The sequence below is a fragment of the Elephantulus edwardii genome, unplaced genomic scaffold (assembly GCF_000299155.1).
Source record: "Elephantulus edwardii isolate Elephantulus edwardi_28Jun2011 unplaced genomic scaffold, EleEdw1.0 scaffold00426, whole genome shotgun sequence".
NCBI classification, from domain to species: Eukaryota; Metazoa; Chordata; class Mammalia; order Macroscelidea; family Macroscelididae; genus Elephantulus; species Elephantulus edwardii.
The window spans coordinates 681303-699722 of NW_006400176.1; the positions used below are offsets into that span (position 1 = coordinate 681303).

An 18420-nucleotide genomic window follows, 5' to 3' on the forward strand; every position below is an offset into this window, starting at 1 on the left:
GTTCATTGAAATGAAAAATAAAAACCTAAATTTAAAAAAAAAAAGAAGATGGAATGAGTATACAGAGTCACTGTACTGAAAGGAATTGGCACACACAGAATTTCATGAAACAACATATGAGGAAGAACCTATGGTGATGAAGGAAGAGGTTCAAACTGCTTTGAAGGAACTGGCAAAAAATGAGACCCCAGGAATTGATAGTATACAAATTGATGTATTTAAAGTAACAAATGCTGCCTTAGAAGTGCTCATCAAGTTGTGTCAAGGGATCTGGAGGACAACCACTTGGCAAACTGACTGGAAGAGATCTATATTTGCTCCCATCCCAAAGAAAGGTGACACAACAGAGTGTGGAAATTATCAAACAATATCATTGGTATCACATGTAAGCAAGATTCTGAAGATTATCCAAAAATGACTGGAACAGCACATCAACAGAGAACTGCCAGAACTGCAGGCTGGGTTTAGAAGGGGTCACAGTACTAGGGATAATGTTAGATGGATCTTGGCTGAAAGCAGGGAGTACCAGAAGAATGTCTATCTATGTTTCATTGATTATGCAAAGGCATTTGACTTTGTGGATCACAAGAAACTGTGGATGACTCTGAGAAGAAAGAGAATCCTCAAAAACTTGATTGGGCTAATGTGTAGCCTATACTTGGACCAGGATGCAGTCGTCAGAATAGAGCAAGGAAACACTGCATGGTTCGAAATTGGAAAGGATGTATGCCAAGTTTCCTATTTCCATACCTTTTCAACCTGTATACAGAGCAGATTATCCAAGAGTCTGGGCTGTATGAGGAGAAGTGTGGCATCAGGATTGGAGGAAGATTCATCAACAATCTCTCTTATGCAGATGACACAACCCTGCTTGCTGAAACTGAGGAGGACCTGAAGCACTTCCTGCAGAAGGTCAAGGACTACAGTCTTAGATATGGATTGAGGCTCAATATCAAGAAGACAAAGATCTCACCACTAGTCCAATTGGCAGCATCAGGATGGATGGCGAAAAGATTAAAATTGTTCACAGCTTTAGTTTGCTTGGCTCCACAGTCAACATTCTGGGCACCAGCAGCCAGGAAATTAAAAGACATATTGCAATGGGAAAGTCTGCTGTTAGGGACCTCTCCAAAGTACTGAAGAGTAATGGTGTCACTCTGGAGACTAAGGTGTGTCTGATACAGGCCATGGTCTTTGCAATCACTGTTTATGTGTCAGAGAGCTGGACAATGCCTAGGGAGGATAGAAGGAGTGTTGGAGAAGAGCATTGAATATACCATGCATTGCTAAGAAAACAAACAGGTTCACCATGGAGAGGGTTAAACCAGGCTGCTCCTTGTAAGCAAAGATTCTGTAGCTTTGTCTGACATACTTTGGACATGTTGCACGGAGGGACCAGTCCTTGGAGAAAGACATCATGTTTTGGAGGATGGAGGGACAGTGCAGGAGAGGAAGATCCTCTATGAGGTGGACTGACTCAGTGATTGGGGTAATCGAGGTAATAGGTGTGTTGAAGACAGTGAGATTGGCACAAGATAGAGCAGGGTTTACGGCTGTTGTACACAGGTTCGCTATGAGTCACTTGCGAGTCGACAGCATATGAAAACAACAAAACATCAAGTGGCCTAGTGGTAAGAAGCTGCACTGCAATCCTAAGGGCACATTGGTTCAAATTCACCAGCTTCTCTGTAGGAGAAAGGTGGGCAGTCTCCTACTGTGTGATAAACTGCCTTCGAAAATCCACCAGTGGCTAAGCTATTGGTAGGTTCAGACTCAACAGTACACAACAACAACAACAACAACAACAACAAGACAACAATAAATACACATCAATACACTTTAAAATATCAAAAGAAAATAATTTTTGGATCACAAAAATATAAAAAAAATAAAATTAGATCAACAACTAGAAACCAGAGGGAATAAATAAAATACATGAAAACTAAATAACACCCTGCTCAAAATCTACTGGGTAATAGTAGAAATTGTTGTTGTAGTTGTTGTTGTTATGTGCCGTCGAGTTATTTGCGACTTATAGCAACCCTATGTACAACAGCCCTAAACTCTGTTCTGTCCTGTGCCAATCTCACTGTCTCTGACACACCCATCCCAATTACCCCAGTCACTGAATCAATCCACCTTATAGAGGGCCTTCCCCTCTTGCTCCTGCCCTCCACCCTCCCAAGCATGATGTCCCTCTCCAGGTCTCTCCTTACAACATGACCAAAGTATGTCAGACAAAGCCTCAGAATCCTTGCCTCCCGGTTTAACCCTCTTCAGAATGAACCTGTTTGTTTTCTTAGCTGTCCATGGTATATTCAATACTCTTCTCCAGCACCACAGGTCAAAGGCATCAATTCTCCCTCTATCCTCCCTAGTTATTGTCCAACTCTCTGATGCATAACCAGTGATTGCAAAGACCATGGCCTTTATCAGACCCACCTTAGTCTCCAGAGAGACACCATTGCTTTTCAGTACTGTGGAGAGGTCCCTGACAGCAAACTTTCCCATGGCAATACGTCTTTTAATTTCCTGGCTACTGGTGTCAAGAGTGTTGACTGTGGAGCCAAGCAAACTAAAGCTGTGAACAACCTCAATCTCTTCACCATCCATCCTGATGCTGCCATTTGGTTCTTTGTCTTCTTGATATTGAGCCTCAATCCATATTGAAGGCTGAAGTCCTTGACCTTCTGCAGCAAGTGCTTCAGGTCCTCCTCAGTTTCAGCAAGCAGGGCATAGTAGAAATAAATAAAAAATTTAGTTAAGATGTAAATAAGAATTTATATGCAACATACCTTTGGGACACAGCAAACCAGTGCTTAAAGGGCAAATATAGCAACAAATGAACACCTTAAGATGAAGGGGGGAAACCCTATACTTTAACCCAGTGACTCCAATAACCAAAAAAAGGAATAGCAAAAAATTCTGTAATTTCCAGAAGAAAGATAATAAAGATTAGACCAGAAATACATGACAGGAAAGATACAGAAAGAATCAATAAGACTGGGAGGTGTTTCTTGAGAAAAATTAACAAAATTGACAGAACACTGGTTACTTTAAAGGAAAACAAATACATTAATAAGAAATGAAATGGATGATGTCACACCAGAATCAACTGTATGCTGTGGAATGATATGCTGCTATTTAAAGACTAAAATCCCTGGGTAGTACAAATGATTAAGTGCTCAGCTATTAGCCAAAAGTTTGATGGTTCAAATCTACCAAGAAACACCTTAATGAAAGGTCAAGTTATCTATTTCTGAAAGATCATCAGTACTTACTGCAACTCTTGGATAAGAGTCAAGAGCATTACAGCTGGTTTGGTTATTAAGAGAATATATTACATTATTATCTACTTGATGTATCCAAACTGTCATGTTGGTGAAGAGTATTTAAAATATAGTCAAATAAACTACCAAAGAACAAACAAATCTGTCTCAGAAGAATTAAAGCCAGAGTACTCCTTAGAAGCAAAGATGTTAAAAATTTGTCTCACATACTTAGAGTATGATACTAGAAAGGACCACTTCTGGAAAGGCATACTCAAAAGGTAGATCCTCACTGAAACAGGCTGACATGGTGACAGGAACAAGATGCAGCACAGCAGAGATTAGGAGGGTGTTACAGTGTCAAGCAAGGTTTTGTTCTGTTTTACACCATTATTGTGAGCCAGATACAACTCACTGGTTGTTGTTGTTATTGTTATATGTCATCAAGTCACTTGTGACTCATTGCAACCCTATACACAACAGCTCTGAATGCTGCTCCATCCTGAGGCAAACTTATTATTTCTGACACACATATCCCCATTACCCAAGTCACTCAATCAATCCATTTCATCAAAGGTCTTCCTCTCTTGCACTGTCACTCCACTCATGAAGTACCTTTACAAGGACTGGTCCATCCTTACAACATGTCCAAAGTATGTCAGATGAAGCTTCAGAATCCTTGCATCCAAAGTGCAGCATGATTTCACCCTCTCTAGGTTGAACCTGTTTGTTCTCCTAGCAGTCCATGGTATATTCAGTATTCTTCTCCAGAACCACAGCTCAAAGTCATCAATTCTGCTATCACTTCTACTCATTGTCCAGCTTTCTGACATATAGCAAGTAACTGCAAAGACTATGGGCTGTATCAGGCACACCTTAGTCTCCTGACTGACAATGTTGCTCTTCAGTACTCTGGAGAGGTTCCTGACAGCAGACTTACCCAAACCAATTGCTCTTTTGATTTCCTGGCTACTGGTACCAAGAGTCTTGACTGTGGAGCCAAGCAAAGTAAAGCTGTTAACAGTCTCAATCTCTTCACCATCTGTCATGATGCTGTCAATCGGCCCAGTAGTTAGAATCTTTGTTTTCTTGATGTTGAGCTTCAATCCATATTGAAAGCTGCAGTCCTTGACCTTGTGCAGCAAGGAATCCAGGTCCTCCTCAGTTTCAGCAAGGAGGTTGTATCATCTGCATAGAACACATTGTTGATGAGTCCTTCTCTGATCTTGATGCCACATTTCTTTTCACAGGGCCCAGCTTCCCTGACAATCTGTTCTGCATATAGATTAAACAGGTATGGAGCTAGGACACATTCCTGGCATACAAACATCAATTTTGAACCATGCAATGTCTCCTTGCTCTGTTCTGACAACAGCCTCCTGGTCCAAGTATAGGTTTTGCATAAGCATGATAAGTGTTCTGAGATTCTCATTCTTCTCAGAGTTAGTCACAGTTTGTTGTGGTCCACACAGTCAAATACCTTTGCATAGTCAATGAAACACAGATAAACATTCCTCTGGTACTCCTTGCTTTCAGGCAAGTTTCATCTAACATCAGCTGTAATATCCCCAGTACTGCGACCTCTTCTAAACCCAGCCTGCACATCTGGCAGTTCTCTGTTGACATGCTGTTTCAGTAATTTTTGGATCATTTTCAGCAGAATCTTGCTTTCATGTGTTATTAATGATATTGTTTGATAATTTCCGCACTGTCAGGTCCTTTATTTGGAATGAGAACAAATACAGATATCTTCCAGCCAGTTAGCCAGGTTGTTTTCCTCCAAATTACTTGGCACAACTTGGTGAGCACATCCAGGTGTTTGTTGAAATATGTCAACTGGATGCCATCAATTCCTGGGGCCTTGATTTTTGCCAATTCTTTCACACATAGTATCTGGGAAATAATTGAAGGAACTAGAAATGTTTAGAATAAACAGTAATCCAAGAAGAAGAAAAGATCTGGTTACTAATTACAGAAAGTTATGTTTGGTTTCCAAGGAAATGGACTTTCTACTTTTCTGAGGCAGTTGCTGTGGATAGAACCTGCCTAGGGTATTTCAGCTTAGTACATGAGATGGTGCACTAAGAGGCCAATATAGCTTGGAGGGCAATCTTGCCTATCTTTTCACCACCTTAACACCACTGCTGGAGAAGGCACACAAGCTAGGACCAGCCTCAATCTAAGCTTCTTGGATAGACTTTACCTTGGGCAATGTCATCCTGTCTCTGTGAGCAGGGCCGCTCCACCTTGTGCCCAGATGGTTGCAAGTCTCTTTCCTGCTGCTTGGGGCACCTTCCCTCATTGAACACATGTGGCAGATTGGTGGTGTGCACCTGTCGAAGTTGCTCATAATCACTCAGAGCAGCAGTCAGATCCCAGTTTTTGCCTGTGAACAACATGTAGAAAGAGATTATAATATTAAGGCATCAATAATGGGTTCCTTTTAGAAAAGAAAATGTGCAATAAAGAATTTCTCATTAACAAGAAGAGTTTCTTCCTTCTTGTTTATTACTTTCCAGGGGTGAAATGGGCGTAATTAAGAATTTACAACCATGACAGATGTCCATGTGAAGTACAACCATATCTAAGTTTACATACAGTTTAGACACACACAAAACACACATGTAGTGGAGACATGTGCACACTCACATGCATATGTGCATACACATACATACATTTCTACTATGGTTCAAAACATTTTATTTCTAGTTATCACTATTAGAAAATCAACTATCATAGAACTTACTTTCAGAATGGATAAAAACAAAAGGAAAAATATGAGTAAAAACAATCGTTATGAAAAGTATTTCCATGTCTTTTGCCCATTTTGTAATTGGGTTATCAGTTTTTTTCTTCTGAAGGCCCAGGAGAATTCTGTAAACCTTCATTATGAGACCCTTGCTTGAGATAGTATTGTTAAAAGTTCTTTCTCAGTTAGAAGTGGTTTTTCCCTCCCTGATGGAAAAAGTTTTTGATGAGCACAGAGATTTAATCTTTAGAAAGTCTCATTCATCAGTTCTATCCTTTCCAGATTGTGCATTTATAGTTGTATTTGGAAGTCTCTTTATACCATAGACTAAGCCTTCTAAGCTTGGCCCCTGTTTGTTTCTTATATATTTTACGGTTTGGGGCTTTACTCCAAGGTCCAGCTTGAGTTGATTTTCATGTATGATGTAAGATGTAGATCTGTTTCAGATTTCTAGAGTTAGTAATACAGTTTTGCCAGCACCATTCGTTGAAGAGGTTGTCACTTTCCCATTTGATAGGTTTTATTTCCTTGTCAAATATCAGTTGACCACAAATAGAAAGGTCCATTTCTGGATTTTCAAATCTGTTTCATTGGTCTGTGTACCTGTGATTGTATGAGTACCAGTAAGGGTTTTTGGTTTAATTTTTTTATTGTTTTGCTTACAAAGTTTGTATATGTTGTGTTTCACTATATTCTTCTTTATTGCAGGCGACTCAACGGCACATAACAACAACAATAATTTTTCATATAATCATTCTCATGAATTCTATTTTATGAAATTAATCACCACTGAGACCTTGTCCATCATTACCCTGTCTTTTCACTCAGATCTATCCCATTTCCTTCTCTGTCCTCCCTCTACCCACCAAACTGTGTGACTGTGTGGTTTTACCCCTACCCATCCTCACCCCTCAACTCTCCCCCCTTCCCCCCTTGGGTTCCAATATATGTTTTACTAGGTATCTATTTTTACAATAATTGTCTTATGCAGTATTTGTCCATATGAGACTGAGCTAGTTCACTCAGTATAATGCTCTCTAGTCTCCCCCAAGTTATGTAGTATTTTTAAAAATTGTTGCGCCTAAGTGCTGCATAGTATCCCATTGTGTGAGTGTACCACATTTCTCAATTTATGCAGTTTTGTTTGGACATCTAGGCTGTTTAAATATTCTTGTGATGGTGAATGACATGGCTACAAACATTTGTGTACAGATCTCTGTTTGTGTCTCAGTTCTAATTTCCTTGGTGTATATTTCTAGTAGTGGAATAGCTGGGTCATATGGAGTTTCTATGTTCAACTTTTTGAGGAAATGCCAAATTGTATTCCAGAGGGATTGTACCATTTAAAAATCCCACCAACAGTGTATGAGTTCTCATCTCTCAAAAATTTATTGCTTGTTACCCTACTAAACTTCTACCTGGAGAAAGCTGAAACAGGATCCACATCTCACACCATACATAAAAATCAACTCAAGGTGGATCAGAGACCTGGGAGTAAAGGCCAAAATCATAAAATTAATAAGACACAAACTGGAGCTAAGCTTAGAAGGCCTAGTCTATAGTATAAAGGGGCTGCCAAATTCAGCCAGAAATGCATAATCTGGAGAAGAGAAAATTGATGGATGCAATTTTCTAGAGATTAAATGTCTATGCTCATCAAAACCTTTTTTCAACAGAAGGAAAGAAAACCTACTAACTGAGAACACACATTTGGCAATACCATCTCAGACAAGGGTTTCATAGGAAAAGTTTACGGAATACTCCAGGCCCTCCAAAAGAAAAAGACTGCTAACTCAATTACAAAATGGGCAAAAGGCATGGAAAGACTTCACAGAAGAATGGTCAACAGATACATGAAGACATGATAAAAATCATTGGCAATAAGAGAGACACAAAGTAACAACAACAACAACAACAAAAGACCAAAAAACAAAACAAAACAAAAAAACCACAAACAAGCAAACAAAAAAACAGCAAAAAACAAACCAAGCAAAACAAACAAAAACCTACACTGAGATACTATCTCACCCCAGTAGCAGTGAGGCAGATTTTGAGGTCAGGGAGTGCTATACCTCCACTTCATTTTTGTTTCTCAGAAGTGCTTTGCTTATTCAGGGTTTCTTTCCTCTCCAAATTAGCTTGACAATTTCACTTTCTATCTCCTTGTAAAATGAATTTGGTATTTATATTAGGATTACACTGAATATGTAGATTGCTTTTGGTAGGATTGTCATTGTCACAATATTGAGTCTTCCTATCCTTGAACAGGGCACATTTCCCCACTCCTTTAAGTCTTTTATTGTGTCTCACAAAAATGTTCTATAGTTTTCTTTGTATAGGCCTTTTGTGTCTCTAGTTAGGTTCACTCCCAAGTATCCAAGTATCTCAATTTGTGGTTGGCTACTATAAATCATACTGCTTTCTTGGTTTCCTTCTCTAAGTTCTCTTTGTTACTGTATTAGAATCCCACTGATTTTGGATATTGATCTTGCATCCTGCCATACTACTAAATTTGTTCACTAGCTCGAACGTCTTTTTTTTTTTTCCTTTTTGTTATTGTTGTTGAGTCCTTGGGTTTTCTGTGTACAATAATTCTGATGGTCAAAATACACATGAAAAAAAGCCTAAAGTCACTAGCAAATAAAAAAACATATTGAGATACCATCTCACCCTTATAACAGTGCTAAAGTTCAGGAGGGCATTCTCAAACATTGTTGGTGGGATTGTAAAATGGTACAATCACTCTGGAGGGCAGTTTTATGATGGATGCCTCAAAATGTTGAACATAGAAAAAAAAAGGTTGAACATAGAAACTCCGTATGACCCAGTTAATCCACTAAAAGAAATACAACTCAAGGAACTTAGAAGTGGGACACAAATGGGGGCTTGCACACTAACATTGACTGCAGTGCTATTCACTACTGCAAGAACATGGAAACAGTCCAAATATCCAACCAAAACGGAATGGATTGAGAAATTGTGGTACACTCAGACAACGGAATACTATGCAGCATTCAGGAGCAACAATTAAAAAAAATACTACGTAACTTCAGAGAGACTGGAGAGCATTATGCTGAGTGAATTAACTCAGTTTCATAAGGACAAATACCACATAAGAACATGTTGTTGTTGTTGATGATTGCCTTCAAGTCAAGCACGACTCATAGTGACCCTATGAACAAAAGACCTGAAGCTCCTCTACAACTATTAACATTTATCAAAGTTCATAGTGTTTCCAAGGCATGCTATTTAGGAAGAGGATGCCACGCCTGCTTCCAAACGTGCATAAAAAAAATAGAAGGATTATTAGTAAAATATGTATGGGGAGCCAAGGGGGTAAAGAGTGGGTGTGGAGGGGTAAGGAGGGGTAGGAGCAAAACCACAGGTTTATACAATTTGGTGGGTGGAGGGAGGGGGTAATGAAAAGACAGAGTAATGATGGGCATAGGCCAATGGTGATTAATTTTATAAAACATAATGCAATGAAATGATTGTATGAAAAACAATGTGAATGAAGAATAGTGTGAAATACAGTGCACTCGAAACAAAATAAAGTAAAATTAAAAAAAAAAAAAAACCAACAAAACAAACCCAAACAAACCAGATCTCCACATTCTCTTCAGGTGTTGCAATCCTGAAGGCATGCAGTTCAAATCCACCAGCTGCTTTGTGGGAGAAGGATGGGCAATCTCCTCTCGAGAGGTTAACTGCCTCTGAAAACCCACAGGAAGGTCAGCTATGCATCAGCTCTAACTCAACAGTACACAACATTTTCTTCCGGCTTTTGCTCAGAGTTTACCTTTTGGTTTATGATTAATATAAGAAAAACAGAAACTCCATTGGCACCTTATTTCTGAAGAGTAATAATAGAAAGTAGGTTCTACAGCCCAGGTAGAGAGATGTAATGAAACAGAGTTGGCGTGACATGAGACAGGTGCTCAGCAAACTAGTCTATAAAGATGAATGAGGTTAAGAAGTGGGTACTGGAGTGGACTTCACAACATTTCGACTGTATTTCAACCCTATAGGACAGAATAGAACTTCCCCAAATGGTTTCCAGGAGAAAAAGCTGTCACAAATTTCTTTTGCAGAATAAGTTCAAATAAATGACTTTCCTCTCCGCAGCTCAAGGCTTAACTGACTACACACCAGACCTCCTTTTGCAGCACTATTCATTAGCATTGAATAGATTCAGACTCATTATGGGCCTCTATTGATTTCTCAGGCCATAAGTTGTTCTTTTCCTATTTTATACTGTTTTGCCATAAGTTGTTCTTTTCCTATTTTATACTGTTTTGCATACAACACTCATATTCATTGTTTTAAATTAATGTACATTATGTTCCACACATTCCTTTATTCACATTGTATTTCACATGATCATTTTCATACACTGTATTTTATAAAATTACTCATCATTGAGCTATGCCTACTATTACTTGTCTTTCCCCCCCCTCTTTTTTAAAATTAATTTTAAGGAAAGTTTACAGAGACTTAGGGTTTCCAGTCATTCATTATTGTACTAGTCTCCCTGCCCAATCCCTCCCCCACAAATCACTCTTCTCCTTGAAAAGAAAAAGAACAACTCCTTCGTTGTTATGCAATCCCTTCCCCCAAGTCCACTCCACTATGCAGCCTTCCCTTGGACTTCTGTAATGACAAGAATGCCCATTCATTTATCCCTTTTAAACAGATCTCTCCCTCATCTGTTTCAGTGCAATATACATCATTCCTCTCTTCCTTTTCTGTCTTCTCTCTACCCTGATGTCAGTCTCGTTTTACAACTGTGAAATATTACCCTATGTAATATTTCTCCTTTTGTGACTGAGATATTTCACTCTGCATAATGTCCTCCAGGGTCATCCATTTTGAATAATACTGCATGAGTTCTTTGTTTTTCAATGCTGCATAGTATTCCATTGTGTAAATATACCAGAGCTTCTCCATCCACTCGTCTGTTGATGGGCACGTCGGCTGCCTCCAGCTCTTTGCTATTGAGAACAAAGCCGCAATAAACACTGGTGTGAAAATATCTGCTTGGATGGCAGTTATGGTTTCTTTAGGGTAAATTCCCAGTAGCGGATTTGCTAGGTCAAATGGTCTATCTATTTGCAACTTTTTGACACGGCGCTGTACAGCTTTCCAAAGTGGTTGCACCATTTTACACGCTCATCAGTAGTGAATGAGGGTTGCAGTTTCTCTGCAACCTCGCCAGCATTTGTTGTTTGCTGTTGTGTTAAATTTTGCCATTCTTACCGGGGTGAGATGATATCTCATAATTGTTTTGATTTGCATCTCTCTTAGAGCTAGGGATTTTGAAAATTTCTTCATGTGTTTGTTCGCCATCTGAATGTATTCTTTGGTGAAGTGTCTGTTTATATCCTGTGCCCATTTTTCAATTGGGTTATTTACCTTTACCATATTATGGTGCCCGAGTACTTTTTAAATTCTAGATAAAAGTCCTTTATCTGATATGTCATTACCAAATACTTTTTACCAATCTGCAGCTTCCCTTTTTACCCAGTTGGAGAAGCTTTTAGATGTGCACAGGGATTTAAGTCTTAGAAGGTCCCATTCATCTATTTTATCTTCTCCTGGTTGTAGATTTTCCATGATACTTGGAAGACTGTATATGTTGTGGGTTAGGACTTCTAGTGTTCTTCCAAGCTTTTCCTTAACGAAGTCCATAGTCCTTGGTTTTAGTCCTAGGTCCATAATCCATCTTGAATTGGTTTTTGTATATGGAGTGAGGTGTGGATCTTGCTTGAGTTTTCTGCATAAAGTTTACAATTTTTGCCAACACCATTTGTTAAAAAGGCTGTCGTTTCCCCACTTATCTGATTTTATGTCCTTGTCAAAAATCAGTTGACCATAGGTAGATGGGCTGATTTCCGGATTCTCAATTCTATTCCATTGTTCTATGTGTCTGTCATTGTACCAGTGTCACGCTGTCTTGACCACCACGGCCCTGTAGTAGGATTTGAAATCAGAGAGTGAGATGCCTCCTACCATGTTTCTCTTTTTTTAAAAAAAAAAATTTAGGTTGCTTATTTTTCATTTCAATGAACATCTACAGAGATTTTGGGATTCCATTAATTCATTGTTGCACCCTTCTCCCCGCACAAACCCCTCCCCCCCATTTGCTCCTCTCCTTGAAAAACAAAAGAAAAACTCCCTCTTTGGTACACAATCCCCCCCCCCCCCCCCCCCAAACCCCACCCCCTACCCCCAAATATAATGTTTCTCTTTTTAAGGAGTGCATTGCTTATTCTGGGCCTCTTTCCATTCCAAATGAAATTGGACATTGCCTTTTCCATCTCTCTGAAGAATGGGATTGGTATTTGTATTGGAATTGCATTGAACATGTAAATTGCCTTTGGTAGAATTGTCATTTTTACAATATTGAGTCTTCCTATCCATGAGCAAGGGATATTCTTCCACCTCTCCAGTACTCTTTTTGTTACTTGTAATAATGTTTTGTAATCTTCTTTGAACAAATCCTTTGTGCTTCTGGTTAGGTTTACTCCTAAGTGTTTAATTTTGTGATTAATTATTGTGAAGGGTATTATTTTTCTTAGCTCCAGTTCTGTATTCTCTTTGTCACTGGAGAGAAATCCAATTGATTTTTGTATATTGATCTTGTATCCTACCACTTTGCTGAATTGGTGAACCATATCCAGTAGTTTTCTTGCTAACTCTTTAGGGTTTTGTAAGTAAACTATTGTATCATGTGCATAGAGAGATAATTTTACCTACTCTTTGCGAATTTGAATACCTCTTATTTCCTTCTCTTGTCTTACTGCTATCACTAAGACTTCCAAAACAATATTGAATAGGAGAGGTGATAGTGGGCATCCTTGCCTAGTTCCTTTTCTCAAGGGAAATGCCTTTGATCTCTCTCCATTGAGAACAATGTTGGCTTTCAGTTTGCATAAATACTTTTTACTATGTTGAAGAAATTCCCCTCTAATCCTATTTTGTTGAGTGTTTTAATCAGGAAATGGTGTTGTATTTTAGCAAAGGTCTTTTCTGCATCAATTGATAGGATCACATGGTTATTGTTCTTTGCTTTATTAATGTGATGAATTACATTTATTTTCTTATGTTGAATCATCCTTACATCCCTGTTATGAATCCCACTTGGTCATGGTGAATTATTTTTTTTTCTGTATCGTCAGATTCTTTTGGCCACTATTTTATTCAGGATTTTTGCATCTATTGAGATATTGGCCTGTAGTTTTCTATTTTGGTGGTATCCTTACCTGGTTTTGGTATCACGGATATGTTTGCTTCATAGAATGAGTCTGGGAGAATTCCATCTTTTTCTATTTTCTGAAATAGTTTATGTAGGATTGGTGACAGTTCTTTTGTGAATGTTTGATAAAATTCACTTGTAAAGCCATCTGGTCCAGGACTTTTTTTGGCTGGAAGTTGTTTTATTAATTTTTCAATTTCTTCTTTTGTAATGGGTCTCCTCAGGTGTTCAATTTCAAATGGTGTCAGTTTATGTAGGTTGTAAATTTCTAAACGTCAATATCCTCTAGGTTTTCATATTTGTTTGAGTATAATATTACATAATATTCCAATATTAGCCTTTTTATTTTACTTGGTTCTGTTGTGATGTAGACCATTTTACCTCTTATTTGAATTATTTGAGTCTTTTCCTTCTTTTCTTTTGTTAGTGGTTCATCAATTTTATGGAATTTTTCAAAGAACCAACTCCTTGTCTTGTTGATGGGGCAGAACTCGCTCAGCATTTCTTAAGCTGAAGGAGTTGAAAAACAAATTCAAGTCACAGGTGGCAACACTTCAGGATACTTTGGATAGAATGTTAAATGATCCAGGAAATATCAAAAGAAGATGGAAGGCGTACACAGAGTCACACTGTATCAGAAGGAATGGGTTGACATGGAGGAATTTCATGAAATAATATCTGAGCAAGAGCCTATGGTGATGAAGAAGGAAGGTCAAGTTGCTCTGAAGGAATTGATCAAAAACAAGGCTCCAGGAGTTGACAGCATACCAGTTGATTTATTTCAACAGACGCTACCCTGGATGTGCTCACTAAGTTGTGCCAAGAAATCTGGAGGACAGCCAGCTAGCCAACTGACTGGAAAAGATCGATATTTGTTCCCATTCGAAAGAAAGGTGACAAAACAGAGTGTGGAAATTATTGAACAATATCATTGATATCACATGTAATAAAGATTCTGCTGAAAATTATCCAAAAACGTTTGGAAAAATATGTCAGCAGAGAACTGCCAGGTGTGCAGGCTGGATTTAGAATAAGTCGTTATACGAGGGATATTACAGCTAAGGTTAGATGGATCTTGGCAGAAAGCAAAGAATACCAGAAGAATGTCTATCTGTGCTTCATTGACTATGGAAAGGCTTTTGACTGTGCAGATCACAAGCAGCTATGGCTGACTCTGAGAAGAATGGGAATCCCAGAACATTTGATTGTGCTAATGCAAAACCTATACTTGCACCAAGAGGCAGTCATCAGAACAGAGCAAGGAGACACTACATGGTTCAAAATCAAGAAGGAGGTCCATCAGGGATGTATTTTGTCTCCATACCTTTTCAATCTGTATGGCGAACAGATCATCTGATACGCTGAGATGTATGAGGAGGAATGTGGCAGCAGGATTGGTGGAAGAGTCATCAACAACCTGCGTTATGTGGATGACACAACCCTGCTTGCTGAAACTGAGGAAGACCTGAAGCGCTTGCTGCAGAAGGTCAAGGAACAGCCTTCAATATGGGTTGAAGTTCAACATCAAGAAAACAGACTCTCACCACTGGGCCAATTGGCAGCATCAGTATGGATGGTGAAGAGACTGAGATAGTTAACAGTTTTAGTTTACTTGGTTCCACAGTAAACACTCTTGGTAACAACAGCCAGGAAATCAGGAGACAAATTGCATTGGGAAGGTCAGCTGTGAGGGACCTCTCAAGAGTACTGAAGAGCAACAATGTCAGGCTGGAGACTAATGTGTGCCTAATCCAGGCTGTAGTCTTCGCAATTACATGCTATGCTTCGGAGAGTTGGACAGTGATTAGGGATGGAAGAAAGAGAATTTATGCCTTTGAGCTGTGGTGCTAGAGAAGTGTGTTGAATATACCATCGACTGCTAGGAGAACAAGCAGGTTTGTCCTGGAAAGGGTGAAGCCAGAATGCTCCTTGGAGTCAAGGATTCTGAAACTTCATTTGACATACTTTGGGCATGTTGCAAGGAGGGACTGGTCTTACAGAGGGACATCACGTTTGGGAGAGTGGAGCGATAGTGGAGGAGAGGAAGATCCTCGAAGAGATGGATCGATTCTGTGAGTGGAGTGGTGGGAATAAGTGTGTTTGAGATGGCAAGGTCGGCACAAGATAGAATGGAGTTTAGGGCTCTTGTATATAAGGGTCTCTATGAGTCGCAAGCGACTCAATGGCACATAACAACAACAAACACAAAAACAATTTTTATAATTTCTGTTTTTTAGAGGGTCTTGGGTTTTCTTGCTGTTCTCTTTCAATTTTTAGGAGATGTTGGCTTATAGAGTTATTTTTCCCTTCCTTTTAATAGGTTTGCTTATTGGTATACATTGACCTCTTATTACTGCTTTGGCTGTCTCCCAGAGGTTTTGGTAAGTGGTGTTTTCATTGTCATTTGTTTCAAGAACATTTTTTATTTCATTTTTTTCTTCTTCTAGTACCCATTCATGTTCAAACAAGGTGTTGTTCAGCTTCCAGGTTTATGTTTTTTTTTTCTCCTTAATCCTCTTGTTATTAATGTCTAATTTTGTAGCATTGTGGTCTGAGAAAGTGCTTTGTATTATTTCTATTTTTTTTTAAATTTATTGATGCTTGCCTTGTGACCTGAAATGTGATCTAGTCTGTAGAATGTTCCATGCACACTGGAGAAGAAGGTACTGTGGTTTTTTGGGGGTGCCATTAGCCTATAAATATTTATGAGGTTGAGTTGGTTAATTATTTAGTTTAATTCTTGAGCATCTTTCTTAAGTTTTTTTTCTAGTATTTCTATCTTTTCTTGAGAGAGGAGTATTGAAGTCTCCAACTACTATCGTAGTGCTGTGTATTTCCTTTTTCAGTTTTGTTAATATTTGTTTAATCTATTTTGCAGGTCTTTCATTTGGTGCATAGATACTTATTGTTGTCATGTCCTCTTGTTCTATTGACCCTTTAAGCATTATGTAGTGACCTTTTGTCATTTGTGACGGTTTTTGCTCTGAAATTTATTTTATCTGAGATTAATACCGCTATTCCTGCTTTTTTTGTGGTTGCCATTTGTTGGTATATTTCCCCCCATCCTTTTATTTTTAGTCTTTCTTTATCTTCATTTTTCTTGTGTGCCTCTTGTAGAGAACATATTGATGGATTTTAGTTTTTTATCCAATCTGCTACTCTTCTTCTCTTCAATGGTGCATTCAAACCATTCACATTCAGTGTGATTATTGAAAGGCAGAGTTTTATTGCTATCATTTTGTTGAATTCTTTTTGGTGTTCTTGCTAGTTACTTTGGTCCATGTTGCTTTCTGTGGTACCTCTGTAAGAAGGACATTTCTCATTGTTTCCTGCAATGCTGGTCTTGTTTTTACAAACTCTCTTAGGTTCTGTTTTTTCTGGGAATATCTTGATCTCTCCTTCATATTTGATGCATAATTTTGCAGAGTACAGTATTCTAGGTTGACAGTTGTGTTGAGTGTTTTATATAAGTCCTTCCACCCTCTTCTTTCACACATGGTTTCTGCTAAGAAATCAGCACTTAATCTTATCTGCTATCCTTTGTAGGTTACTTTTCCCCTTCACTGCTTTCAAGATTCTCTCCTATCTTTGATTCTGGCAAATTTAACTATGTTATACCTTGGTGTTTTTCTTTTGGGGTCTATTCTATATGGTGTTTGGTTGGCTTCTTGAATATATATTCTTTCATTTTTCTTTTTAAATTTTTTTTATTTTATTATTTTGTGTGTGTGTACCGTCAAATCAGATCTGACTGGTACAGGAGGAGATTGTTCCTCCTTCCTCGGCAGAGCATCTGGTGGTTTCGAACAGTGCACCTCTGGGATTGCAGTGCAGCTTCTTCCCACTAGGCCACCAGAGCTCCCCTTATTCTTTCATTTTTCATTATGCCTGGAAAGTTTTCCTCTAGTAATTCCTCCACAAATTTTTCAGTGCCTTTACTTGCTTCTTCAAGTTCTGGGATTCCAATGATGTGCATGTTATTTTTCTTGATGGTTTCCCACATTATTCTTAGGTTTTCTTCTTTTTCCTTCCTTTTTGAGTCTGCTTTTTGCTCTAGCAGATCAGTGGTGACAATTCTATCTTCTATGTCATGGGTTCTGTGTTCCATCTCTTCAATTCTGCTCATGTGTCCCTCCATCATGTTGACAGCATCTGAAACATTGGACCTCATACTTTGGATCGTGGTTTCTTGTTGTGGTTTTTTATTGTTTGTTTTGTGTTGTTTTTTCTTTTACATAAAAGCTTTATTCTTTTATTTCTTTTAAATTTAAAGAAACTTTGATTATAATTTGTTAAATTTTTTTTTCCAAACACTCAAAACATAATATGTGAATGACATCGTTTCCCCCCTCACTCAAAATCATGACATCCATAGAATATATCCTTGTTGACCGGCAAGAAGTTGCACTTACTTAACCTGGTATCTGCTATACCTCAGGCATTAATCCTACCCAAACACTCCATGGTTCATTTCCACAAAGGTGAGCGAATCTATTCTCTCAGGAGTAACATTTTCAAATATAAAAGACTTCCTCTACAAGCAAAGAGTTTTTAAAGTATGTAAATTACACTCCCAGGACCTGATTGAAAGGCTGAGAAGGAGATTTCACTTTAGATGTTATTACCAAATACTTTTCCCCCAGTCGGTGGCTTCCCTTTTTACCCTATTGCAGAAGTTTTTGGATGTACATAGGGATTGAAGTCTTAGAAGATCCCATTCATCTACTTTATCTTCTCCTGGTTGTAGGCTTTTCAGGATACATGGAAGACTGTTTATGTTGCGGATTGGGATTTCTAGTGTTGTTCCTAGCTTTTCTGTAATGACGTTTATAGTCCTTGGTTTTAGTCCTAGGTCCATGATCCACCTTGAGTTGGCTTTTGTGTATGGAGTGAGGTGTGGGTCCAGCTTGAGTCTTTTGCAGATACTTTTCCAATTTTGCCAACACAATTTGTTAAAAAGGCTGTCGTTTCCCCACTTGACTGATTTCATCTCCTTGTCAAAAATCAGTTGACCATAGATAGATGGGATGATCTCTGGATTCTCGATTCTATTCCATTGATCTATGTGTCTGTCAATGTACCAATACCATGCTGTCTTTACCACTACAGCAGTATAGTAGGATTTGAAATCAGGGAGTGAGATGCCG

General features: G+C 38.5%; 1 protein-coding gene across 1 annotated transcript in view; it reads right to left on the reverse strand.

The window, feature by feature from the left end:
• The window catches only part of OTUD7A (OTU domain containing 7A), a 247310-nt gene that overhangs the window by 174155 nt on the left and 54735 nt on the right, over positions 1 to 18420 (reverse strand). Inside the window, exon 2 of the mRNA XM_006902543.1 lies at positions 5473 to 5655. Coding sequence (XP_006902605.1) covers positions 5473 to 5655 — 183 coding nt within the window. The remainder of the gene's footprint in view (positions 1 to 5472; positions 5656 to 18420) is intronic.